This window comes from Tenrec ecaudatus, chromosome 14, assembly GCF_050624435.1.
Source record: "Tenrec ecaudatus isolate mTenEca1 chromosome 14, mTenEca1.hap1, whole genome shotgun sequence".
In the NCBI taxonomy this organism is placed as follows: domain Eukaryota; kingdom Metazoa; phylum Chordata; class Mammalia; order Afrosoricida; family Tenrecidae; genus Tenrec; species Tenrec ecaudatus.
The window spans coordinates 119,248,752-119,275,814 of NC_134543.1; the positions used below are offsets into that span (position 1 = coordinate 119,248,752).

Genomic DNA, 27,063 nt, shown 5'->3' on the forward strand with positions numbered 1-27,063 from the left:
AGGAATGCCATCTTGGGCTACTATGAGATCAGCTTTTTACCAAATAAGAAACACTGTGATAAAGCCACAGATGCATCAAGAAAGGATTGCTTCAAAATCCCAGGAAAAACATTCTCAAGACCACAATCCAAACCAATAGGTTCATTCAATGTCGTCGAGTTGATTATGACTGATAGTGACGCTACAGGACAGGGCAGAACTGCCCCTGTGAGTTTCCAAGACTGGATCTCTTTATGGGAACAGAAAGCTTCACTTTACTCATAGCAAAACAGAAATACTAAATTGCATTTTAATATAATGTAAGACTTTGTTTTTCTGACACCTTCTTATACAAAAAGTTATTTTTAAAAACCCAGAGTCACAGAGGTTGCTCATAAAAGAGGTTTATTGTAAGACTTAGCCAAAGATAATTTTTTGATGTGTTTGCACTTCTGTTTTCCATGAAGAAAATAAAACCTGCAAAAGTCAGAACCTGTGTATGGTGGAAGACTGTCAGAAAAGGCACACACAATACTTCCCATTAAAACAAGCAAGAGAAACGTGATATGGCTGCAACAGAAGGCAGAACGCATGGGACATCTCACACTCAAATCAAGGCCACCCTGTCCAGTCCCAACTTTTACAAGTTTGCTGTTAATAGTTTACAGCTCACGAAAAATATGACCTTATGATTAAACACCTCAACAGACTAACACGTTAGTTGAACTAAGGTACAAATATTACTAGGTTCCATATGTCAGCATATCTAAAATTATCTTAAGAAAAGCCTTCATCCTAGAGATGAAAAATAGTACAAGCCTCTTCGTTATTTGTGATGGGTCATTGTTCTGGTTTCATTTGTGGGGGGGAGTCATCAAATTAAACAGGAGAGATATCAAGAAATTGAGGAATAATTGATTCAATATAAACCTCTGGAAATAATCTCCTAATGATAACACTGAGTTATTTCAACCACTGTAGCAAGTTATATAGCTATGAACAACAAGAATTACTTCATTTATTAGCATAAAAATCTTCCTATCTCCAATCTGTGCACGAAAGTACTTTTCCAGGATGAGGCCAGGACTGCACAGAGCAGCTGCATGGAACTATTCCATTGTGTCCCCTAGCACATCCCCGTGCCTTCTGACCACACACAGATTGCACTGCACATTTTACATCTGAATGACAAGCTCCATAAACGCATATACAATCACCGAAATGTTACCTCGGTGTGAAGTGGTGCTAGATCTCTTCTTCCCAGGAGTCTGCTGGCAACTACTAAGACGTTGGGTGGCATGCCCCTGAGTATGTGTGAAGGTCTTAGTGTACCACTAGTCTGCTAGTGATGCTTGAAGAGAAGTCACCTTACATTTCTGCATCTGGGATCTTTGTCTACAAAATGAGGGGGTAGCCTTAGGTCTCCCAAAGATTCTTGCAACCCTGACATCTCGGAGATTACCTATGAAGCAGCCTTCGCAGGCTCCCTTCAAATTCATTTCAGGCCCTATTCAGCACTCAGCCCCTTCTCGTCAGCTGGTCAGAGCAAACAGCTCCTCCCGCTACCTGCCGAGTGAACAAGAAGGTACTCTTGTATCCACCCTCCACTCACACTACACCAGATCAAACTGACTGAAGGAAAACGTTCAGATGGGGGCCACCATCTTTGTGCATCTTTAGACTGTTCTTTCACAGGAGAATTTAGAGGAAATAAAATAAATCAACATTTCTTAGAATGTGGGTAGGTTTTAAACCTATTTCACATGCTAATGCATATGAAAATGCATAAAGACATTTAGGGCGATCAGAATTCAGCTTAAAGCACTGGCTAGGTTTTCTCTGCGTACATGCACATAATAAATAAAATGAACACACTTGTTACAGGGGAAAACCAAAGGTAATGCAGCTCAATTAACCTCCATTTCTCTCATGAGACATTGCAAACAAACTTTGATTCTTTCTCCATCACATGTATGAAGTAGGACTTTAATAGAGGATAAAAAAGAACCAAATCAAGCAAAATAATATTTTCTCTGCAGAGCTGCCCTGAGAGTAAAGATACTAAAACAGGAACAAAGACAGTGTTCAATAAATTGTGGGCGAGATTACTTATCATCATAATTAGGGGTGACCAAAGGAGAAGGGTCAGAGCATGGGATTCATGGCCGCAGAGAATGGCTCCTTTGGGTACCATCACGGGAAGTAATGGACAGTGTTGTAAAAGGAGCACCATCAAGACCCCTGGGAATCACTGGGATTGTCTAATTCGGCCATGACACCCGACTGTGCACCTGGAGCGTGCTCTCTAGAACAGAGAGCAGCTGCTGTCCAGTGTGTGGCTCCAAACCCGCCTTTCCCGCTTTTCAAGTATCCTAGAGGAGGCTATGCTTTGCAGGGAGAAACAAAGCAGATACCTGACTTGCCCAATTCATGATAGAGTATGTATACAATGTATTCTTTCAAAAATGCAACTCTGATCAAGGCACTCATTTATTTAAAATAATTAAGAGATTCATCATTGCTTATGGAGAAGGCTCAGGTCTCCATCTGGTGACACTGTCAGATTCACTAGCACATTGAGCTGTCCTCCACCCATGCTTAGCACAGACTGGGCCCCCCTTATCGCCACCTTCACTTACTTGGACTTCAGGTATCCCTGTTCCTCCGTTAGGGTGACTTCCTAGAAGGCTGGACCCCACAGCAACCTTAACCCTGGTTGAGTCCCTCTGTGTTCCAATTGTTTGTTTCCCTTAAGAGTCTATGAACATCGAGTCTTTCATACTCACTCTTATATCACCAGTGCCACCATGCCAGTTCCAAGCCCCAGTGCTTGGAACATAGTCGACGCTCAAAAAAAAGAGCTATTGAATGAATGAGTGATGCAAGAGAGACTGATGTTGACAGTTAGAAGAAGATGCAAATCCCAAACATAATATGTGGGTATTTTCTAGGGAAAAGCATGACATGCAAGAAAGAGTCATGGTTAAAGACCCCTTGTATTCCAAGTATCAGTATGGGAAAATCACGTACGTGGACACAAAGTTAAGCTAATACTTGATTATGGAGTTAAAATGATAAGCACAGAAGGACTGACTGAACACATTCAAGAATAAATGGTTAATTATGATTATTCCATTCCATTTTGCTCATATTCTCCTGTGAGCACCTTGGTTTTAGTCCAGCTAAATTCGCTAAGCACTGGCCAATGAAAGGCATCATTGACTGAATTTCTTGGTAGCCCACAGGCAAGCCTCAATGTTTCCAAAGCTGGAGCAGACATAGAAGCTGCTTTCCAAGTATACCTTTGCTTCAACCCTTCCCTCAGCGGCAAGAAGCTTACATCTCAAATCTGAGCATCCTCAGAGGTCCCACAGACGGAGGAGCCTCAGAGGGGCCTGCAACCTGACAGCCATCAAAATGTACTTTCATAATTAGGGAAACAAAAACATTACTTCATTTGAGTGAATTTTTTTCTTTTAGAGCATCAGTCTATGAGTTGATGCAAGAGAGCCTTTCCAGAGCCCTGTGTTTCTAACCTCTCAGTCAACATCCTCAGGCTCTCCAAAGAGCATCAGGTATTTATTGTTCTGCTACTGAAAGGCATGTGACGTAGGAAGAGGGTAAAATACCTAGGCCTTTGCTCTTATTAATTTACCTTTCTTCACTAATATCAAAGCCAAACGAAGGCTGACAAATTTCTAGTCTTTAGATAAAGATTTTCACTTCTGATCTACTCCACACCACATGCTGACTCTGCCTTACTCAGGCCATCCCTAATCCTAAAAGTGATGCTGGAAAAGCAGGGTTCCACCATATCCTGAAGGCCAGGGTTGAACCAAAATGCTGACAGTCAAAAACAATCTTCTCTCTCCTGAATCTGCTGAATAGGCTGGGAAGAGAGCCTACAATCTGAAACCCATTTTCTAAAGGTGAATATTCCACCTGCCAGCTTCACTCACGGAGGTAATTTTTCTCTCACTGTAACATGGTTGCTTATCGCTCCATGCATAGAGGAGATGGTGCAACAGTGACATCATTCGGCTCTAGGTCTCTGCAGTCTCTCCTTACTACTTTAGGAGGAGGACTGGCAGCACTCAGAAGCTGGTGAAGAATGGAGAAAGAACCTCAAACCCTAGCCCAGCAGAAGTTACACTGTGATTCTTATGGACATTAAAGTTCTCAAGACCCACTGCTCTGATCCACCTGTACTGTCAGGCAAATCATCTGCTTTCCTAGGAAACAGATACAGTAAATGAATCTGGCTAGCAAGATTCTTCCAGGGATAAACCAAAGTGCACAGCAACATTCTCCATTCTCCCTAGTCTACACTCTCTTTGGGAAACAAACAGGCTGTTTTCCAGAGAGGCCAGGCAGAGCACCTGGCACGTGCTTAGCAGTATCCAAGCTCTACTGAATCCCTGAGCACTTCCTTCCCCGTCTACACTCCACTCCCAATATGCTCCTGTCTTTTAGGTGGTGCCCCTCTGTCGTGGTAGATCTTCCTCCCAGTGGCTTCAGTAAATCCTCTAATGAATGGGCTCTAACGGCACACTCTGAATGCACACACTTTTACTACGTGAATCAGGACAACTGTTGAACTTCTCTAGGCCTCAGGTTCCCTCCTCCACAAATAAGGATGCGACTCAAGACTACCTTCCTCTCTGAGTTGTTGAACCAGCACGCAAACAGGTATTGGTCATCACTAGTATTGGACCATAGCTCAAAACTGCTCCATCAAGGACTACAGTCTCAAAAACGCTGCTTCTCCTTTAAGTCACCATCACTGACCCATCAAGCCATTCAACTCAGCACCTATCTGTAACTCTTCCTGTAAAGACCTCTAATTGTTTTGTGCTTTGGGTTTTGTCTCCTGACCTTAATTTTAAAACAAGCAAACAAAAACAAACAAAGAGGGAGATGCCGGGGTGTTCCAGGATTTTAGCTGGCTTTTATAGGCCGTGAAAGTGAACCGTGGTCATTATAAATAACATGGAAATGCACACACTAAAAAAATTATCCACAATCTCGTCGCTCAACAAATAAAAAACTGTAACATTTTAGTCTTTCCATCTAAGCTAGTAGATCTTAAAATCAGTGGGGCAAGGACTGTCTTAATTTTTGTGGAATTTTCTTCAATCTCCCCTCTCCCCAGCACGCTTCTACATCCCCAGCACCTCACCTGGCACAGTGCTAGGCATTTAGCAAACAACAAATATTTATTTGTTTGTGATTGATTTAAGTGTCTTGTGCCCCCTTATATGTAGGATGGCCCAAGAACTAGGCGGACATCAGTTATTGACATACTTTGTTGCATTCTTTGTTCAACTCCAGATACTGTATACATGTGCAGATCTGTATTCTAGGCCTGCTGATTGTGTAGTGAAAATGTGTTTCTGGTGGAACTTTACATACCTACAGGGATGGTCATCCCATGGATTTTATCAGCCCAGCCTGCATAATACCGAAGGGTTTTGATGACGCCTTGCAAATCCACATAAAAAGCTTGCAGGAATGGCTTACCACCATTTAGGGATTCCATGGTCTGTAGGAAAAGAAAGGAAGAGAAACTAAGTCCCTAGCACTCTCCACGGACATACTGAATAAGTTCTGGAGCAGAATAAGGATGAAAGAGAGAGACTATGAAGGGCTGCTCTTAGCTGGCAACTCTGATGTCCAAAATAAAACAGTTTTAAGTTCTACCCATATAATCTGGTTTCCAGTAAAACCTGCACCTATGGCGAATATACATGTGCACATTCTTGCGTTTCCAGTAACCACTATTGAAATGCATAAACACGGCGTTGATGTAACTGGCAATAAAAGGATGTCCTACATGTAAAACCAGCTTGTGTTATAATAATGAGCAGAGCTGCGTGGGGAACACGGGCTCTTGAGATAACTGATGAGAATGCACACAGTCCTCTGCAGCTGCCAGGATCCCTGCTGAGAAACAGAATGTCCACAGCAGAGCTAGTTTATTTATTACTTCCAAATAAACAAGAGCTCCTCCAGGGAAGCTCAGACTTCAACAACTTAAAGGCTAGTTTTTTGTAAACATTTACATTAAAAACCATTATCTATTAAAAAGAAAGTACTGCTTCAGTTAATGAGAATAGTGATATTAAATAGTTTCGGGTTGTGGTGCATTGTTTTGATAGCATATTTCTAAATGAATTAAGTCTATAACTCACATAACAAATGAACATACTAAAATGAAAAAAGTGTCTTCACTTGAGAACTATTAAAAGTGCTATATGTTTATCAAATAAAATAAACAAAAACATGTGTTTGTTATCTTCATGCTCCTCTCCATAACATATAACATAGACTGGTTTGAAAATTGAATACCATCACGGGAAAAAAAGAAACTTGAATACCATCTAAAATGGAAATATTCTCTTCAACAACGTGAAAATACTGTTGCTTGTGATACAAGTTATCCACTTGCCTTATATACAAAATGGGGCTCATTTTAAAACAATGTTTATTTAGCACTGCCTATTGGTTAATTTTTTTGGAAGTGAAACAGTGTAGATTATTTCACATTACTCATTAAAACATTTACATGCTCATGGAATGGGGGCTTCACTTTATACTTCAGTTTGCATTATAGGCTACAGTACAAACATGTTTACTTGCCAGTGGGGTGCTAAGTTTTGTTTTGTTTTCCTGAAAGGGGGATAATAGGCCAAGTGAATTTGGGAATCTATATTCATTTTGGTCCATGAGCTAGAATAGTCAACAGCAGGGGATCTGGTTGGTTGGCATAAGCTACAGATCCCAAGAAAAGCCAGCTCTGGATCTATTTCGATTGTGTTTATTTGGATGTGACATTAACATGTGTTTTCTGGTCAAGAGCTTCCCTAAATTTCACACTGGGAAGAGATTTTCAAAGCCATTAAAATGCTAATAAAATGTATTTTATGAATCTTCAAGATTTACAAATACATTTTCCACCATACACATCACATGGAAATATCCCTAAGGGAGAGAGAGCAGGAGGGAAAGTTATGATAAAAGGAAATTGAGGAAAGTACTGAGACTTCCTTTCCCCAAACTAAACACAAGAATTATGTTTTCCCAAGACTCAATAAAGCCCTCTCCACACTCACTGCCATGACTTGATCCTGACTTTAACAACCCTGTAGGGCAGAGGAGAATGCCCTCGGTTCTACTAACTAGACACCAACTCTCTAAAGGAGTAGAAAGCCTTGTCTTCTTCCCACAGAGTAGTGGCAGTTAGTTTCAAACTGCTGACCTTGTGGTTAGCAGCCCAATGCTCACCTTACTACTCATCCAGGGTTCTCGTTCCCAATAAGAAGGCAGGTTATAGAATGTTCATAACTTGATTACCCCAACTGGTCAAAGTCCAAAATGGATTCTAACTCAAAATTACACTTTGGGACAGAGTAGAGCTGTCCTAGAGGATTTCCAAGACTGTCCATCTTTACAGAAATAGACTGCTGCATCTTTCTCCCTACCCTGTTGTGGTAGTTATTCTGTTGTCAAATTGAGACTTAAGAGTGAAGCGGTGGAGTTTAACCTGTCCATCAGGCTTCAGCTTAATGACCCGTTTGGAGGGGCTAGGGAGATAAATAACTCGCTGGAGGAAGGACACACACACTCACTCCCTGCAAGACATTTCTGTTGAGAAGACACATGGAGCTACTCTAGAGCCCTGGAGCTGAAGGAGCCAAGTGGAGACCCCTGCCAGTGCTGAGAGGCTTCCAGTGCCACTGGATCCACAAGACTTTCCACCCACTGGACTGTGATCTTTCTTTCTGCATTCAGCATCATTGCAAGTGCTGCATGAGTCTGAAGAATTTATAGACTGGTAAAGCACTTACGGGCTCTTAGTGGACTTATGGACTTCATCTGGACTGGGCTGGGATGTTTTCTTAATGTGCAATTGCTCTTTGATAGAGTTCTCTTTTAGACACACAGTGGTGTGTCTAAAATTTGTTTCTCTAGTCTACCCGGACTAACACACCTGTGAAGCAGCTTACGAGTTCTAGCTAATACAGCAGAACACTTAAACCGCTGCACCAGCGGGGGCTTCTTTCCTCACTGAACAAGGAAACCTTAAATCTTAACTGGTCAATTGTGGGTCTTCTAGTTGGAGATACCAACTAGTTGCATTCCCAAACTGTTAACCATTTCCATAAACTGTGTTGGCTTTCACTGAAAGAACAAAGATACCAGGAGAAATTCTTTATGTGAAAAAGGAAAGGTTTAATTGAAAGCAAGGTGCTAGCTCCTGCTCTTATCTTTTGCTCTTGGTTCTACAAAGTGGCATTGAGACAAATGAAGTCGAAGTGTCTGAGAGGCCGGAGGCCCAGAGAATTCTCTTCAGTCGAAGGGGGTTGACTCTTGGAGAGTAGAAAGTAGTCTTACTTGTTTTTTAAAACAATCATTTGGCATTGGTTTTCTCTAAGCGGCACAGAGACTCTATTGCTTGTGCTTTGTTTGGCAATAGTTGAATTAAGGAGGAACGACGATTCTCACTCATTCTGGTCTTGTTCTTGAAGCTTATGTTTAGCTGATCACTGGATTGATCCCCAAAGTCAAGTCATTCTCATTTTCCCTGCCCTCCCCTTAGCTTTCCCATAGGTCAGCACCATTTCATATGTTCAGGAAGACTCAGGAACCTAGAAGGTGTGTTAGTGGGAAAGAACACTTTCTTGGACTACTTACTGCAAGAACTGCCCTGTCCCGTTCCACCAAGTCCGCAAGCTTATCCAGCAGCCGTCCTCTTTCTGAGGCATCCATTCTTCTCCACACGGAACCGAGAGAGAAAGCCAGGCGGGCCGCCTGCACGGCTTTGTCTATGTCTGCCTGGGGAGAAGCAGCAGCACCAGTGACACTCCAAACAGAGACCACCATCCACTCCCACACGGAGGAGAGAGAGAGAGCAAGTGGTGTGGGGTGGAGCGCTTAGGTCACTAAGCACTCCAAGTCCACTTCCCCTTTACTTGTCCTCCTTTTGTGCCATTCACGCTAATAAGATCCCAGAGGCAAGAAAGCCAGAGGGGTTTTGTTGTTGTTTTTCATGAGGCAATTTTTAATTTTATTTTTGGGGTTAAACTTGCCATTTGCTTTGTTTGCTTGTTTCTCCCCCACTCCCATCCCTTCTCTCTCCCTACCCACTTCCGTCATTAAAGTCTTGTCTATTAATGTATAAACCACACTTTTTTTTCCCCTTTTAACTAAGCTGATATGAAACATTTTTCACTGTAAGATGGACTGAGTTGCTAAGCATAATGTCCTCTAGTATTCAATCAGAGAGTTATCACTCTTTTTTATTGATGCATAAAATTCCATAGTATGAATGGACCAGATTGTTTACCCATTCCTCAAGAGTTAGGGATTTGCATTGTTTCCATGTTTTTGCTATGATGGGAATTGCTATAATAAAAAAGAAAGGTGTATGTATGTTATATTCTTAATTTGTTATGCATATGAGGGTACCCTCCCCCCCCCCGCAGACCCAGAACGGCTCTGGGTGGGGTGGGCCTTTCGTAGCGCACATTTTCCCACCAGGAGAGAGAGCACTGAGTGCTCTGAGCTAGCGCACCCGGTGGCATTGCTGGAGAAGGTTCTCTCTGGTCACGGGGAATTTTTCATAAAAGCATTTTTGCTCTAATCTCATAACAGCATGTGGGTAAAATGAGGCAGTATCTGTTGTGATGTTGAACACAGCACTCAAGGACTGCGCTATGGGAAAAACTCAAGTATACAAGTAGTTTTCTCGTGTCAAAAGAGGTGAAATGTTAATAGATGACAAATCTTGTTTTGGACATCTGACAACTTCATGAATGGATGAAAATGTCGACTCATAGTGCATTTGGAGTTCGTTCTACCATGCCAGTGTTAATCAAGCTTTCTATTTAGTGGTTCTTAAAAGATTGCATAACAGTGTGTGACAAAAATAGGCCTGATTTGTGGCAGATGGGGGACTGGTTTTGCCACCATGCAATGCACCTGCTCATGCAGCCATCTCAGTGTGCCAGTTTTTCACAAAAGAATAGCATGCCCCTCTTGCCCTACGTACCTGACTCACCTGACCTAACTGTGTGAGTTCTTGTTTCCATGAATGCAGAGGGTCACGAAAGGACAGTGATTTGATGGCATACAGGTGAAGAAAAAAATGGAGAAGCAATCCAAACAGATGAGTTTGAAAAATGTTAACATGCCAAGGACAGGGAAGAACAAGTGATCTAAAATCGGTGGCGAGGAGGGTGTAGGAGGCCTGGTAGGGCTTGATCAAGGGCAACGTAACTGAGAGGAATTACAGAAACCCAAATGAAGGCTAAACGTGATAGTGGGACAAGAGGAAAGGAAAAGGAAATAGAAGAAATAAGTAGGAGGCAAAGGACATTTATAGAGGTCCAAATACTGGCATGTACATATGGTAAATATATTTATATGTGATGATGGGGAAATAGATCTATGTGCATATAATTACATAATCATATCATTGTGTGCTCACCTCCCCGATACATCGCTGAAGACAAATGGGTGCATAAGCAAATATGGTGAAGAAAGCTGATGGTGCCAGCTATTAAAAGATATAGCGTCTGGGGTCTTAAAAGCTTGAAGATAAATGGCCATCTAGCTCAGAAGCAACAAAGCCCACATGGAAGAAGCACACCAGCCTGTGTGATCACAAGGTGTTGATAGGATCAGGTATCAGGCATCAAAGAACAAAATGAGGAGCTGATACCTAGGGCTCAAGTAGAAAGAAAATGTTTTGAAAATGATGGCAACAAATGTACAAATGTGCTTGACACAATGGATGAATGTATCAATTGTGATAAGAGTTGGATGAACCCCCAATAAAATGATTTTTTTAATAACAGGGCAGTAAAAAAAAAAAGAAAAATGTTAACATGAATGGAATCTCAGATTTGACAAATGCATTAAGTTTAATGGAGAGTACTTTGAAATAAGATTGTTTTGTTAAAAAAAAAATACATAGCTTTGAAAAAAAAAGTCCAGTCTCTTTGGGATACCCCCTCATATACCCAGAAGAAAGAGTGAAGAGCATATGGTTAGTGACCTGCTGGTTGAAGTTAATTATCTCAAAAGAATCTTTTTCTAGGAAATACATACCTTGTCGGCCTCTTGAACTTCGCACACCTGTTCTCCCGTGGCTGGATTATAGACAGGGAACACTCTTCCACTCTCTGAGTTCTGCCACTCATTGTTAATAAAAATCTACAGGAGTAAACAACATAATAAAATCTGTAAACCCTTGAGAAGAGGCCGGTCAATGATCAATAGTTTCTGAAGAATCATGGTAATAGCAATTTTTCTCCATACTTGGGGGGACATAGATGTTATACACTCAACTACTAGCTGAAAGGTTAGTGGCTCAAGCCAAGGCTCTTAACTGGCCCATGCCTATTCAACCCCAGCTTTGCCTTGGCACCCAGAACCCTGAGTCAGAATCCACATTGTAACAAGATCCTCAGGTGACTTCAATGTATACATTCTTACGTATCTGGAGTGGAAATGCAAATTTCAAACCAGAACAGGAAATAACTGGTTGAAACCACTAGCTCAAACCTACTCAAGAGACCCATCAGGAGTCAGGCCAGGCAATCTGTGTTCCAAGGCCACAGCCTTGAAAATTCTACGAAGCAGTTCTACTCTGCATGCATGGAGCAGCCATGAGTTGGAACGGACTCAACTGCAATCAAGAGCAACATGCTTATTGGTGTTTAATCAAAGCACACATTTTCAAGAGCTGCAAGAGACCTTAAACAGTACCCAGCCACACCTCATTCCCAACTTAGGAATTTCCTCTATGTTCTTTTCAGTTCAAAGTCACTCACAGTATTAGTTCTCACCCAATGAGAGACGCCTTGAAGGGAAAGAGAGGGTTTCATGAACAAAGCACCAACAGTGAGGCTGACAGCACGGTGAGAGTCCAAACTCCATCCAAACACTAGCTGCAAGGGCTAAATCATGGATCAAACTGACGGTCCTCAGGCCATAGGTTCTAGTTTCCCTTCCAAAGCAAGAGTGACTTCTGAGGGGAGCATGGATGGTACTGAAATAAGCAGTCACTTAATTTATAGGCAGATCTTGAACTAGGCGATTACTCTGTCTATATTAACTAGTGAGTTAAATAACTTACATGTGTAAATCAAGTTAGATATATTCCACTTTGTAATGCATTTCTCTGGGATTTCTTAAGGCCCTTGATTTCCTTATATATGAAATGAACATCACATAGTGGTTATGAATTGGGCTGCAATCCTCAAGGTTGGCAGTTCAAAACCATCAGGCAGCCATCAGGAGAAAGATGGGGCTTTCTACTCCCATGAACCATTTCGATCTCAGAAACTCAGAAGGGCAGTTCTATCCTGTCCCACAGGGTCACTAAGAGTCAGAACAGACTCGATGGCAATGAGATAAATTTGGGGGAGGGGGCACTTATTTGGTAAACATCAGAACATTGAGATGCAGAGAGGTTTCAAAGTCCAAATTAGTAGGCTGCTAAGCATTAGGTCAGTAGTTTAGAGCCGAGGTCCACAGGGGAGAAATGAGGCTGTCTGTTACCGTAATGATCACAGCATTGACATCTTTTGGGTTAGCTCTACTCTGACTCTATTGCCACTATTAGTCACAATTAGTTATATCCACCCCATTTTCAGACAAAGAGAAAAAAACTAATCCGTTTCCCCCTGGGAATTAAAGATAAAGTATCGGTACTGTTTTAGCAATCCCCTGGATCATTCAAGCCCCACCCCCATCCAGGGAGGCACATAGATCATTTCTTAAATTCAAGACATATTATGGTATCTTAGCCTACCCATGGCCATGGAGTCAATTTTGACCCACAGTGATACTGTCGGGGGGTCCAAATAATTTTATTTTTCCCTATATCTTGAAACATTTTGCTACTTCATCACCACGTATTATTCTCAATTATTGAAAATGACAAGTATTAACAAAAAATTATGGACTTTCTTAAAAATAAATATATCAACACTACGGCACTATTGAGTTTTCCTATTGTGTTGTCCCAACTACGGTATCAAATTTCAAAGAAAGTATAAAAGAATTGTGGGTGGCATAACCTTTGTCATATTCTTTTTAATTTTCCTTGACTATGGTGAAGAATTCAGATTTTCCCTCTGTCCACAATGGGAAAGTGAAGGCAACTTACAGGGAAAGATTACAGGAGTCTGGGGATGTAGGCAAAAAAGAAACAGCAGTGCTCTAGGGACGAAGATGAAATGACTGTAGAAACAGCAAAATGTTGGACTGTGGGTCTTGTTTTCGTGGTTGGGAGCCAGTGGGTCCTTTCCAACTCAGAGCAACCTGGTAGACAAAGAACCACCCCACAGGGTTACCCTGGCTACAATCTTTACAGAAGCAAATCACCAGAGCTTTCTTTGGAGGAGCTGCCAGGTAGGTTCTAAGTGCCCACTTTTTGGTTAGCAGCCAAGTATTTAACTGTTATACCTTCATATTTTGTATAGGTAAATTTCCTCAAACTGAAAAATCAAGGAATAAACAAAATGGAACTATGATACTCTAATCCAGTCCTTCAACAGGAAGGCCTTCATTGTGCAATATTTTGCAATCAGAACCTATACCATCTTATTTTCTTAAATGGGCTTATGACAATGTTTTTTCATCTTTTTATTTGTATATCAAAATTTATTTGATTTGACTAAGAAATGGTCAAATGCTGAAGACAGAGGCATATACAAAGGTGACTAGAAGAAAAAAAATATTATATACCTTGTTTTAAAAATCACTGGGTTATTCAATTTGATTTATGTTTATAAAAATACTTGGAAATGTATTTCTAATTGTATAATGCCCATATTCTTCTCTACAAAACTGTATGCCTTCAAATTTTAAAACCTGTTACACTGATAACATGCATGCCAGAAAAACTTTAAGTAGGGATAACCAAGACTTATTATAGATGTTTAAAATCTATGAGATAAGTATGTTCCATGTTCATATATAATAAGTGATGAGCTATTAATTACATTTCAAGGTCAGTGTCCATTTTGGACATGTAAAAATCCCATATCAGAAGGTATAAATAAGGAATCAAATAAATAGTAAATGGAATAGTTTCCTATGTTCATATTCTTATTTTATTATTTTCATTTTCTCCTTATTCTTACTTTTGGAAATTACTTATCAAATGATTTAAAAGACAACAATTTTTAAAGATTAGCTGGACACAGATAGTAAATGTGATGACTTTTTCTTTTTAAAATATATTTTATTATGAGCCCATACAACTATTATACATCAGTTGTGTAAAGCACATTTGTACAGTCATTGCCCTCATCATTCTCAAAACATCTGCTCTCCACCTAAGCCCCTGGCATCAGCTGCCCATTTTCCTGTCCCTCCTCACTCACCTCTCCCTCATGAACACTTGATAATTTATAAATTATTATTTTGTCATATCTTGCCCTGTCCAACGTCTCCCTTCACCCACTTTTCTATTGTCTGTCCCACAGGGAAGAGGTTACATGTAGATCCTTGTAATCGGTTCCCCTTTCCAACCCACCCTCCCAGTATCGCCACTCACACAACTGGTCCTGAAGGGATCATACGCCCTGGATTCCCTGCGTTTCCAGTTCCTATCTGTACCAGTGTACATCCTCTGGTCTAGTCAGATTTGTAAGGCAGAATTAGGACCATGATAGTGGGGGGAGAAGGGGAAAGCATTTAAGAACTAGAGGAAAGTCGTATTTTTCATCGATGCTACATCGCACCCTGATGGCCTCATCTCCTCCCTGAGACCCTTCTGTAAGAGGGTGTGGCCTACAAATGGGCTTTGGGTCTCCACTCGGCACTCCCCCCCTCATTCACAATTGTATTACCTTTTTTGTTCTGATGATTCCTGATACCTGATCACTTCCACACCTCATGATTGCACAGGCTGGTGTGCTTCTTCCATGTGGGCTTTGTTGCTTCTGAGCTAGACGGCCACTTTTTTACCTTCAAGCCTTTAAAACCCCAGGTGCCAAATCTTTTGATAGCAGGGCACCATCATCTTTCTTCAACACATTTGCTTATGCACCTATTTGTTTTCAGCGATTGTATCATGGAGGTGAACACACAATGATATGCTTTTTTGTTCTTTGATGCCTGATAACTGATCCCTTTGGCACCTCGTGATCACACAGGCTGGTGTACTGCTTCCATGTGAGCGTTGTTGCTTCTGAGCTAGATGGCTACTTGTTTACATTCAAGCCTTTAAGTCCCCAGACACTGTATCTTTTGATAGCCGGACAAAATCAGCTTTCTTCACCACATTTGCTTATTCACCCGCTTTGTCTTCAGCAATTGCGTCAGGAAGGTGAGCATTAAGGTATGCCAATTTAATAGAAGAAAGTATTCTTGCACTGAGGGAGTACTTGAGTGGAGGCCCAATGTCCTTCTGCTACCTTAATACTAAACCTATAAATATATGCACATAGATCTACTTTCCCATCCTCATATATAAATATATTTACATATGTGCATGCCTTTATTTAGACCTCTATAAAGGTCCTTTGCCTCCTAGTTCTTTCCTCTATTTCCTTTGACTTTCCTCTTGTCCCACTATCATGGTCAGTCTTCATTTGGGTTTCAGCAATTTCTCTTGGTTACATTACCCTTGATCACACCCTCCCAGGCCTCCTACACCCTCCCCACCACCAATTTGGATCACTTGTTGTTCCCGTGTCCCTGCGTTTGTTAACACCACTACCTTTCCCCCCACCACCCCCTCTCCCATGTCCCCCCGAAACTGTCAGTCCCATTGTTTTCTCCTCCAGATTGTTCATCCAGCCTATCTTATTTAGACAGACCTGCAGAGATAATAACATGCACAAAAACAAGACAGGGCAAAACCAAGCAATAATATACAACAAACAACAACAACAAACCAAGGACAAAAAACAAAACACAACAAGTGATAACTATTTTTCAAAGGTTAGAGTATTGGATATTTTTTCTATATTAATAACCACCCTTACGACACTTGTAGAAGTTGTACCCACAACTCTTTGGTACAGAGGATAGTATTGTACTTCTAAAGTATTTGGATATTTTTGGATTCTTCAGACAATTTTTGAAAGTTTCTCATACAGGCCAAAATGTTCTTCTCTGACCAAGGTTCCTTGGAGAAATGGCTTACTTCAGGGAAGGAGTGACGAGGTCATCAGTGACCTGGAATATTGTGATGCCAGAAGCCAAGTACATGCTCCAAACTTAATAGGGACATACAAAAGGAATACAGAAGACAAAATGACTAGTGTTTCATTGGACAGTATTGGGACAATTTAGACCACAAAAATACATAATGGTTATAATTTCACAAAATTAAAACACATGCATGATGTGTAATGATATAAAATTGAATAAAGATATCTTTATTGGACAGATAAAGAAAAACTCTTCTTTACAATAAAATTCCAACTAGTATGCATGAAAGGAAGATGGAAAGAAATGATCAATATTTGGATAATACCATAATCGATATTAATTCAAGCAATAACCATCAATAGATGGTAAAATTAATAGGCAAAAATATAAGAAAAGACTGAATATTTACTTACCCTCAAGTATCTCCCCTCAAGATATTCATTAATTATAAAGAGAAAAAATGGCAAATATACATTGGGGTGATTTGTCAGATGGCACCTTAATCAAATTCTCAAAGTTACTATCATCAGTAATGGAACAAATGGCCATCATCGAATCCTTGATATAATGAACTGAGGGCACAAGATCACTTCTTGGTACTCTTACCTAAAAGGCATAACCTGACTGTCAGAGCTTCTGGGTGAGTCCCAATCATCAACCTTTACGTTAGCACTTAAAACACTTTATTATTGTGTGATGCTTGGACTGAAGGCAAAAGGCAGGATAAGATACGTAGTTCAAAAACCTCACCTTCTTTCCAAGTCTGTGAAGAAATACCCATTGACATTTTACTCTTCTCCGACAGTCTGTTACAAACTTGGCATTTTATATGTGAAGCATATTAACTTCCATTCCCACTGTTCTTTAGCACCTTCCTCCTGGGGTAAGTTTTCTTCTCCTTGACATACAATCTTTATGATTTCATTGAGTAAATGTTATTAGAAGTAAATCCTCAATTGTTGCTTTTCTGAATATGTTTACTGTGCCGCTATTCTCAAATGCTACTCTAGAAGGGTACAGATTTCTTAGTACACAATTCTAAGTTAGCAGAGCTTTGCTCTCAACACTTCTAAGCTACTACTTAAATGTGAGCTATTTTACAATGATCTTTATAAGAAGTTTCTTTCATTATCTAATAATTTATTGTTATTTGCCTTTTCTCTCAGGCTGATTTTCAGATTTTCTCTTTGTCTTGGTGTTAAGTCTCACCACAATATGTCTTATGTCTAAGTATCAATTTCCTTTTTATCCACACTGCTAGTTATACAGTGTGATTATAACATCACTGAATGTTTGTCTTTTGTCAGTACTGGCCTAGTTATGATTATTTCTTTGAATATCATTCTCTCTATTCACTCCTGCTAAGGGGATGTCTAATTGCCCACAGATGGGCCCTGGACCCCCACTTCACACTCTCCCTCATTCACAATGCTATGATTTTTTTGGTCATTGATGTCTGATACGCGATCCCTTTGACACCTCGTGATCGCACAGATTAGTGTGCTTCTTCCATGTGGCCTTTGTTGCTTCTGAGTTAGATGGCCGCCTGTTTGGGCTGTTAAAGGCTATCTTCAAGCCTTTAAGACCCCAGACTCTATATTTCTCATAGCCAGGCACCATCAGCTTTCTTCATCACATTTGCTTGTAGACCCCCCAATAACTCAGTTTTCAATATGGATTTTCCTTCTGCTTCCTGACCCATTTTCACATCACTTGTTATTTTAATTTATCAATACATTGAAAATAATATAAACAATGGCATTAACTATTTTAAATAATGTTATACTAATATTTGATACTATATCTTGTTATATAAAGAAGACTACAAAGAAGGAATTGGCAACCAAACACCTTATGCCTAGCATCAAAATATTGTCAGATACTGAAGGCCTATTGAATAGAGACAGAATTTTGTCAGCGATAATGCCAGAAGATGAGCCCTTTAGGTGAGAAGACCCTTAAACTCTAACTGAGGAAAAGCTACCCTCTGAAAGTAAAGTCTACATTAAGGACAGGAATGGGGTAAAGCCATCGAGACTCTCGTTTGCTGATGGGACATGACTCAAAGTGAGAAGAGGAACCTGCAAAAATCTACCAATAGTAAAGAATGTAACAATGTATTAAAGATGAATCTAGAAAAATTGGAAGTCACCAATAAGTAAATGAAACACACTGGATTGATATTTTAGGACTGGTATTGGTCATTTTGAATCAGAAGATGATACAATTTATACTGGGAATGACACAATCAAGAGGAATGACACAATGGTGTTGTATTCATCATAAAAAATGACATTTAAAGATATATCTTGAAATGCAATGCTATCTTATGATAGGATTACATGGACATCCAAGGAAATCCAACCAATACATCTATTATTCAAATTTATGTACAACCAACCTACCAGAGCTTCTGGTGAAATTGAAGAATTCTATCATATTTAGTCTGGAATTGATCAAATATGAAATTAAGATGCCTTGATAATTCGTGGTGATTGGAAAGCAAATTTGGAAACAAAGAGGAAGGACAGTACTTGGAAAATAGGCTCTTGGTGATAGAAACTATGCTATAGATCGGATGACAGAATTTAGCAAGACGAGTGACTTGTTTATAATAAATACCCTTTTTCAACAACACAAATGGCAACGATATACATGGGTTTCTCCAGATGGAAAACAGAGATCAAATTGATTACATCTGTAAGGAGACAATGGAGAAGCTCATTATTAGCTAAAACCAACCAAGGGCCGGGCTGTGGTACAGACCATCAACTGCTCACAAGCAAGTTCAGGGTGAAGCTGAAGAAAATTAAAGTAAGTCCACAATAGTTAAAATACAACTTGAGCATCTCTCTCTTGAATTTTGAGAACATCACAAGGGTAGATCTGACACACTGAACACTAATGACAGACGACTCCATGAGCAGCGGGAGCATATCAAGAACGCCATTCATGAAGAAACCAAAGGGTCATTAAAATATAGAACAGGTGAAAGTGATATTAAAATCGTGTTCTTAATCACAGAGTAGAGCACATGGAAGAAATGATGAAGTCAAAGAGCTGACTAGAAATTTCACAGGGCAGCTCAAGAAGACAAAGCCAAATATAATGAAATGTGCACAGACCTAGAGTTAGAAAACTCAAAATTTAAAAGAACATACCCAATATATCTTAATCCAAAATAACTCAAGAAAAATTCAGGCCTCCAGTTGCAATACTGAAAATTCTGGGGGGAAACACTGAATGATGCAGGAAGCATCAAAAGGAGGTGTAAAGAACCCACACAGTCCCTGTGCCCAAAAGAACTAGTCGATGTTCTGCCACTTCAGGAGGTACATGTGAGCAAGAGCCAATGGTGTTTAAGAAAGATGTACAAGCTGCGCTGAAAGCATTAGGCAAAAACAAGGCTCCAGGAATTGATGAAATACCAACTGAAATGTTTCAACAAGTTAATGAAACATTGGAAGCATCTATACCGGGAAACTAGAAGATAGTTACTTGGCTAACTGACTGGAATATATCCAGATTTGTACTCATTCCAAAGGCAGATGATCCAACAGAATGCTCAAATTATACAATGATATCATTGATATCACATGTAAATTAAATTTTGTTGAAGATCATCCAATGTTGGTTGCAATAGTAAATTGACAGGGAGCTTCCAGAGGTTCAGGCCAGATTCAGAACAGGACTTGGAATAAGGGACATCATTGCTGAGGTCAGATGGATCTTAGATCAAAGCAAAGAATACTAGTAAGTTTGTTTCTTTATGTTTCATTGAATATTCCAAGGCATTCAACTGTGTTGGTAAAAAACAAACAAACTATGCATAACCTTGAGAAGAATGGAAATTCCAGAATATTTCATTGTGCTCAAGTGGAACTTGTACAGGGATCAAGAGGCAGTTGTGTGAACAGACATGGAATACTTCATGATATAAAAACAAGAAAAGTGTATCCTCACCTCATACTTATTCGATCTGTATGCTGAACAGATTATCACAAAAGTTGGCTTATGTGAAGAATGTGACACCAGGATTGGAGGAAGGCTTATTAGCAACCTGCCATATGTAAATGACATAACTTTGCTTACTTAAAGTAAGGAGAAATTGAAGCACTTGCTGATAAAGATCAAAGACTATATAACCTTCAGAATGGATTATAACTCAAGGTAAAGAAGACCCAAATCTTCACAACCAATAGGAAAATGTTGAAGTTGTCAGGCTATTGTCTTGCTTGGATCCACAATCAATGCTCACGGAAGCAGCGGTCGAGAAATCAAAGGATGTATTCCCGTGTGTAAATGTGATGCACAAGACAGCTTTACAGTGTTAAAAAGTAAGGTTACTTTGAGGATTCAGGTATAGCTGCTCCAAGCCCAGGTATTTCACATATGCATGTAAAAGTTGGGCATTGTGTAGGGAATAAGGAAGTAGAATTAGTGTTTGAATTATGGGGTTGGCAAAGATTATTGAGAATACCGAGGACTGCCAAAAGAAAAGACAAATCCGTCTTGGAAGTACAACCAGGAGGCGAGACTGTGTCTCATGTACTTTGGACATGTTGTCAGGAGAAGCCAATCCCTAGAGAAGGTTCTTGCTTGGTGAGGTAGACTCAACTCAATTCACTGCCATTGAGTCAATGCGGCCTCATAGCACAGCCCTGTGGATTCCAAGACTGTAGCTGTTTAGGCAAGTAGAAAACCCGGTCTTTCTCCTGAGGCACTGCAGGTGGTTTCAAACTGCCAACCAGTGAATTGCAGCCCAACACTTAACCACTATACCACCAGGGCTCCAGGTAAAGCAAAGGGGGAGCAAAAGAGGAAGGCCTCAACAAGATGAACTGACACAGTGGCTGCAAGACGGGCTCACCCAGGAAAATAATTGTGAGCGTGGTGCAGGACCAGGTAGGGTTTGGTTCTGCTGTTCGTACGGTCGCTAGGGGTCAGAACCAACTTGATGGCACCTAACAATAACAACACATGGCAAGAAAGCCAAATGGAAGACAGAACACTTGTACAACAAGATTGTGGCAAAGAATTCCCAAAAGCCAGACAAATCCTTTGCCATCAGGTCGATGCCTATTCGTAGCAACCCTATATTGCAAGCAGAACTGTGGGATAGGGTTTCCAATGCTGGGAATCTTTATGGGAACGGGTTGCCACATCATTCGCCTTAGAGTCCTTGGTGGATTCAAACCGCCAATCTTTCCATTATCAGCCAAGTGTTAGACCAGGGCTCTGTTTAAGAATTCCTTAACAATCTTCAGAAGAAAGCAATAGAAAAGTACATACAAATAGCAAAGCCACAGGACACAAGAGAAATATGCAATCAATGTTCTATTGACAAAAACTGGAAAGTTAAATACAAACACACATATGCATCAGAGGAGGCTTCAAATATTTGTGGAAAGATGAAATGAAAAGATAATAGACTTTTTCCATGAACCTTTTCAAGCACTAACATATGGTTATCCAAGAAGGAACTACATTGTAGAAGAACCCTTTTGAATATATAGTTTACTTTATTGCCAGATATACAAATCCTGAGCAACAACTGTTGCCACTATCACGCTGTTTTTTTTCCCACGTTTCTTTTTAATACAAAAGTTAGTGCAGTCATCTTAAAGAAGTGTTGTAACTCTTTGTTGCAGGGCACTCATTTTATAAGACTGAGAACCTGAAAAACTCTTATTCCTCCCTTGTGATACAAATTGGTAGAACAAAAATAGCATGAAGAAAATAGTAGGTGAGCAGAAATCTGACTTTCCAGAAAAATATGTGAACTACTTATTGAAGGCCTATTCTAAATACAATATTACTTGTAGGCAGTACTGAAAATCCACAGAAGATGATGTACTCTGCTACCCTGGAGCTTATATTCGGGTTGCCATAATAAGAGGACTTTCATGAAAGCTAAAAAATACAAGGCACTCTGATTAAGTGCCAAGATGAATGGCAGAGATAAGCACTTCATGGCTTGGTTCGGAGAACAAGAGATCTGTGTGGGCTGAGATGCTAGAACACTTCAAGAGAAAATTAACGAGGGAGTCTGACCTGGGATGAGAAAGGGGGAGGAGGAGGCAATAGCTCTATTCCTACCTAATAAAGTTATTCAGCTGACCTGCCTAATCCAGCCCCGCTTCTCTGTCCTAAATGCCTCTCTGAGGATTATCCATACACTGATATGAGAAGTATGACAAAATAGGGGAGGGAGGGTAGTTTAGTTTTTCTCCTTCCCTCCTGAAAGTGCCCTGGCCCTAACAAAACCTCAATAATTGAACTTTTAGCTGACTTCTCAACACTATCCTCTAACATAAAACCAAGCCAAACTCAAACTGCCATTAAGTCAGTACTGATTCATATGGACAGGGCAGCTCTGTCCCTGTGAGTTTCAGAGACTCCATTTACAGGTTTCCAACTGCGGGCCTTGTGGCTCACAGCCCAATGAATAAGTACTACGCCACCAGGGGTCCTTCCTCTACCACAACATTGTCAAAAAAATAAGAAGTCGGCACATTCAGCTATGCAAAGGCCTGTCTAGAATCAAGAAGAAGCCTGATGGTTTTTGTATTTTCACAAAGAATAAATACAAGCCCCCAAACTCATACAGGTAGTCACCAAAGACACAAGGAAAACGGGAGGAAAAATGATGAAAAAATGATGTGGTAAGTTAATTACAAATTTAGGAAGTGAGCGAAAAGAATTGAGAAAAAGGAGTGAAAAATACGTGAAAGAAAAGGAAGAATAGGCTTTTAAAAGGCAGAGAAAATTAAGATTGACAGTTTAAAAACTAATGCTTAAAAATCTTTGTTAAAATAGAAACTATTGAGAAAAATATTTTTCATATTCAGAAGCAACAAATTGAGAAAAGGGCTCAGGATGAAAGAGAGGGTGGATCAGAGAAGTAGAAAGAAGTGGAACTTAGGTCCCAGTGAAAATTCAAAATACACCCAACCCATTCAATATTTGCAACTGTTCAATGCTAAATAACAAACTTTCTTTTCCTTCTTTATAACTAAGAAAATATGCATATATGGTATACACAATAGATGCGTGTGAGATAGTGCATTGAAGATTGAAGTCATAAAAGCCATAGCAACCATAAACCTTAAAGAGCCGTGAGATGTAAGAATGTGATGGCCACGTACGTACGTCTCAGTATCCTATCTGCAGAGTGTATCATGCTTTTTACTGTGGTAAGTGTGCTAATGTAATGAGGAAGGAATGTCCCACACAAGGGAAGAGGAATTCTACTGAATGGTAAGTGGTGTTTCTAATCATAGTCATGTGTACCTAACTGGGTCCAATCTTCTAGGCACTGTGCTTGCTGGGGTCTTTTTGGGTCTCTGTACTTCCTGTCATCTCCAAGCCCAGCAAATTGTGTCTTTCGGTCCAGACCAGCAGTTCTGAACCTGTGGGTCACCACCACTTTGGGGGTCGAAGGACCCTTTCACAGGCATTGCCAATTCCTAACAGTAGCAACATGACAGTTAAACAGTAAAATAATGTTATGGTTGTGGAGTCTTCACAACACAAGGAATTGTATTAAAGGGTTGCAACATTAGGAAGGTTGAGAACCACTAGTCTGGACCCATCTGCCTATCCCTAGGGCTTCTTGTGCCCATCCATGCCACAAAGGCCACTGTTTGCACAGCACATCAGCATCAAAACACCACTCGGTAATTTTTGAAGAAAAAAAAATCAATTCTTTCTACAATTGATTCACTAGTAGTACAACACAGACTTAACTAAAACAAACCCAATGATGTGTAATCAGGATACACTAAGCCATCCTGCCTGCTACTTTTCTGTCCCCTGCTTACCATAGCTGGAACTGCGATTGCCATCCGTTTCAGGAAACTACGAAACAGCCAACATGGTCTGAGCAGCAGCCTTGACAAAGGCACATTGACTGACCGCATTTGTTACCCTGTTGAATCAACATGACATTAAAACCAAGCACACACCAATGTCAGTTGTGACATGTTCCCAAATTGGAAGAAACTGTTTGGCATCAATGCTGTGGTAGAAGGCAATGAGAATTGCTACTGGTAATGGTTAATGTTCATTTCTTCCTGTTCCACTTTCTATAAACAAGGTAATGCCTATACAAGCTCATTACTGTAAACTGAGCACATTTAAATTGGCAGTAAAACCAGAGTATTTACTCTAGGGCACATATAAAGTGCCTCATCCAATGTTTTGGAAATGTTTCAAGTTTTGAAACCAAGCAGCTGGCAGCTTTACAAGCCAAACCTTACACTTAAATCACTCACGTGGGAGAGTTTTTGGTGTCCTGTGTCAGGTAGTGCCATTCAGCAGACAGTCATCCCCCACCCCTTGGATTCTTTTGCAATAAATTTGCATTCACAGGGTTCTTGTAACTCTTCCAGCACCACAGACTCCGATGGCCGTTGATTAAATGTACATCTCTTGTGCATTTAATCTGACTTTCATTATGGCCACTTCGTAAAACCGCCACAGACCCAACGAGTGATGACACGTAGCAAGAACCTGGAATCCCTGCAAAGCTTCAGCTGAGGTTTTCCCTCCTGCTTTATTAACAGTGACCACTTTGTGCCCTGCCTCTAAATCAGCAAAAGTATTTGACAGCAAATGTTCCTATCTATAGATTATATATAACCTGTCCTAAACACCAGATGAAAAAGGGATAATCCTGGGGAAAGGAGGGCTTGCTTCCATGTAAATCATGTTACACACTGGACAACACCCAGAGAGTTCATTGTTCAACCTCAATTGTGAAGGCCATTCCCATTTACTATCCTGCTAGAATCGATGTTAATGAAGGTGGACTGCGACCATAAATCAGCGTGGGGTCCTTACAGTGTAATTCAGCAGTAAGCATATATATTTAAATAAAAGTCACTGATTAACCACTGGAGTTTTTCCAGAAGTTGCTGAGGCCATTTCTTTATAAAGGAGACATGCCACCTTCTATTTTTGTGAAGTGAGGAAATGACCAAAAAAAAAAAAATCTTCTAAAAGGATGTGTTAAGGCTGATAAGAGACTTACAACATTGTTTACGGAGAGGAAACGAAGAGCTGAAAAGAGAAGAAAAATCAGAGGTGCAAGATGACATTTTAAAAATCTCGCACCATTACTCCTGCTTTACTTACAAAACACATATTACACGCCTACTACACCTATTAGTCACTTGGGGATACAGAAATTTAAAAAAATTTAAAAACACCCCCTGTCCCTAAAGCACTACAGTGGAGGAGACAAAAGTAGTAACCTCCAATGATGACCTGCGGTAGAAGCACTCGAAGCTATTTACAGAACATCCACTATCAGTATTTCAAAATATCAACAAACATTCCATATTCTAACTTTATACAATGCCACACGGACAATTTGTGTGCCTCAGAGAAATCCAATCGATGCAGTCACACCTGCCTCACCAAGTTCAACGGAGCATCCTTCTGAGGTGCTCTCCAGAGCTTCACTGAAAAAGCACCAAAGCAACCAGGATGAGCAAGTCCATCTTCAAGAGAGTGCTGACGGGGCCAACTCCACTCTGAGTAGTAAAGCCTGCAAGTGAATCATCTAGGGAAGAGAATGTTTTTAATCCATAGCTTAAGACTGACACGTATTCAATTAATAAATGAGAAGTAACTGTTGTCGGGTGCCCATCTTTTATTGGACTTTCACTATTTCATGTATTCTCAATTACAAATCTGTAAATATTATTTCTCGTTCAAATAAAAGTTGTACACCCAAGTTAATATAACAACTCATAAGACAAAAACCTTAAAGCTAGGTCCCTTATCACTCCATGTTGTGCTTCCTCCATTCCTCTTAACGTGACTGTATTCCCCGGCCCCCCATCTTCTTTGCTAGATCTTCTTTTAAAGAGCTACATACAATCTGTTGGGTCAAAATCAACAAAAAGAATACAATTAGGACTTTACTGTAAAGTCAGACTTGAAAACAAAACCATTAACAAAATTAAGGACCATGATTTGGGATGCGTACACTATTCTAGATACAAAAGCAACCAAGACACTCAGGCACCCTAATACCTCAAATTAGGGCAACCAGTAAGTTCACATGAGAGCGTGTTCTAAGTATTGCTCTAGACACTTTATGTTATTAATTCATTTACTCCTCAAAGCTATCATACAATATAGGCAATATTATTATCCCAGTTTTACAGAGGAGGAAGTTGAGGCTTGAAGACATAAAGGAAGTTACTTAAGAGCTGGAATATATTGGATTTGGGATTCGGAATCTAGATCATCTGGTCCCTCGGTCCCTTAGTCTTCAATAATGGGATTACCCTGATGCCACTTCCTTCAGGCTGCCTCACCTTTGTTCTAGGGAGGAAGAGTCCAAATTCAAATATAATTTCCAGAGACATATTTATGAAGTCTCAAACAGGACAAAGACAAGATCCACAACATCTGGATCCGAGAGAACATCAGCACAAGGCCAGAATTTAGAGGTATCCAAGGATTTACAGAAATGGAGCCAGTTCAAAAGGACATGGAGAACCAAGGAAATTGTCACAAAAAACAAGACAGGTGGCAGATCACTATATCAGAGTTATAGTCCAGACCACAGAGGTGGCAAAAAGGACTATTATTTGGGATGCGTACACTATTCTAGATAGAAAAGCTTATAAGACAGGTTTGAGATCTCACAACCAAGGTACTCAGGTACCCTAATACCCCATATTCCATCAAGGGCACACCTTGGTAAGTCCCTACAAGCTAAGTTGATGTTCTCTGGGTTGGCTAGAGAAATGTAGCACACTCCCCTTTCTAACAGAACCTGATTGAGGGTAAAGCCAGCCACAATGCTGGTTAATGGCCAGAAAGAATTCGATGGATGTTGAATCTCCAGGGAGATTTTAAAAAAACAAAACGGATTTATCATTGTAAGCC

At 40.3% G+C, this 27,063-nt stretch overlaps 1 protein-coding gene across 1 annotated transcript in view; it reads right to left on the reverse strand.

Moving 5' to 3' along the window:
• ALDH1A2 (aldehyde dehydrogenase 1 family member A2) overlaps positions 1-27,063 on the reverse strand; it is a 121,460-nt gene that overhangs the window by 62,674 nt on the left and 31,723 nt on the right. Inside the window, exons 2-4 of the mRNA XM_075531970.1 lie at positions 11,092-11,196; positions 8,674-8,814; positions 5,392-5,521 (exon numbers count right to left, since the gene is read on the reverse strand). Coding sequence (XP_075388085.1) covers positions 5,392-5,521; positions 8,674-8,814; positions 11,092-11,196 — 376 coding nt within the window. The remainder of the gene's footprint in view (positions 1-5,391; positions 5,522-8,673; positions 8,815-11,091; positions 11,197-27,063) is intronic.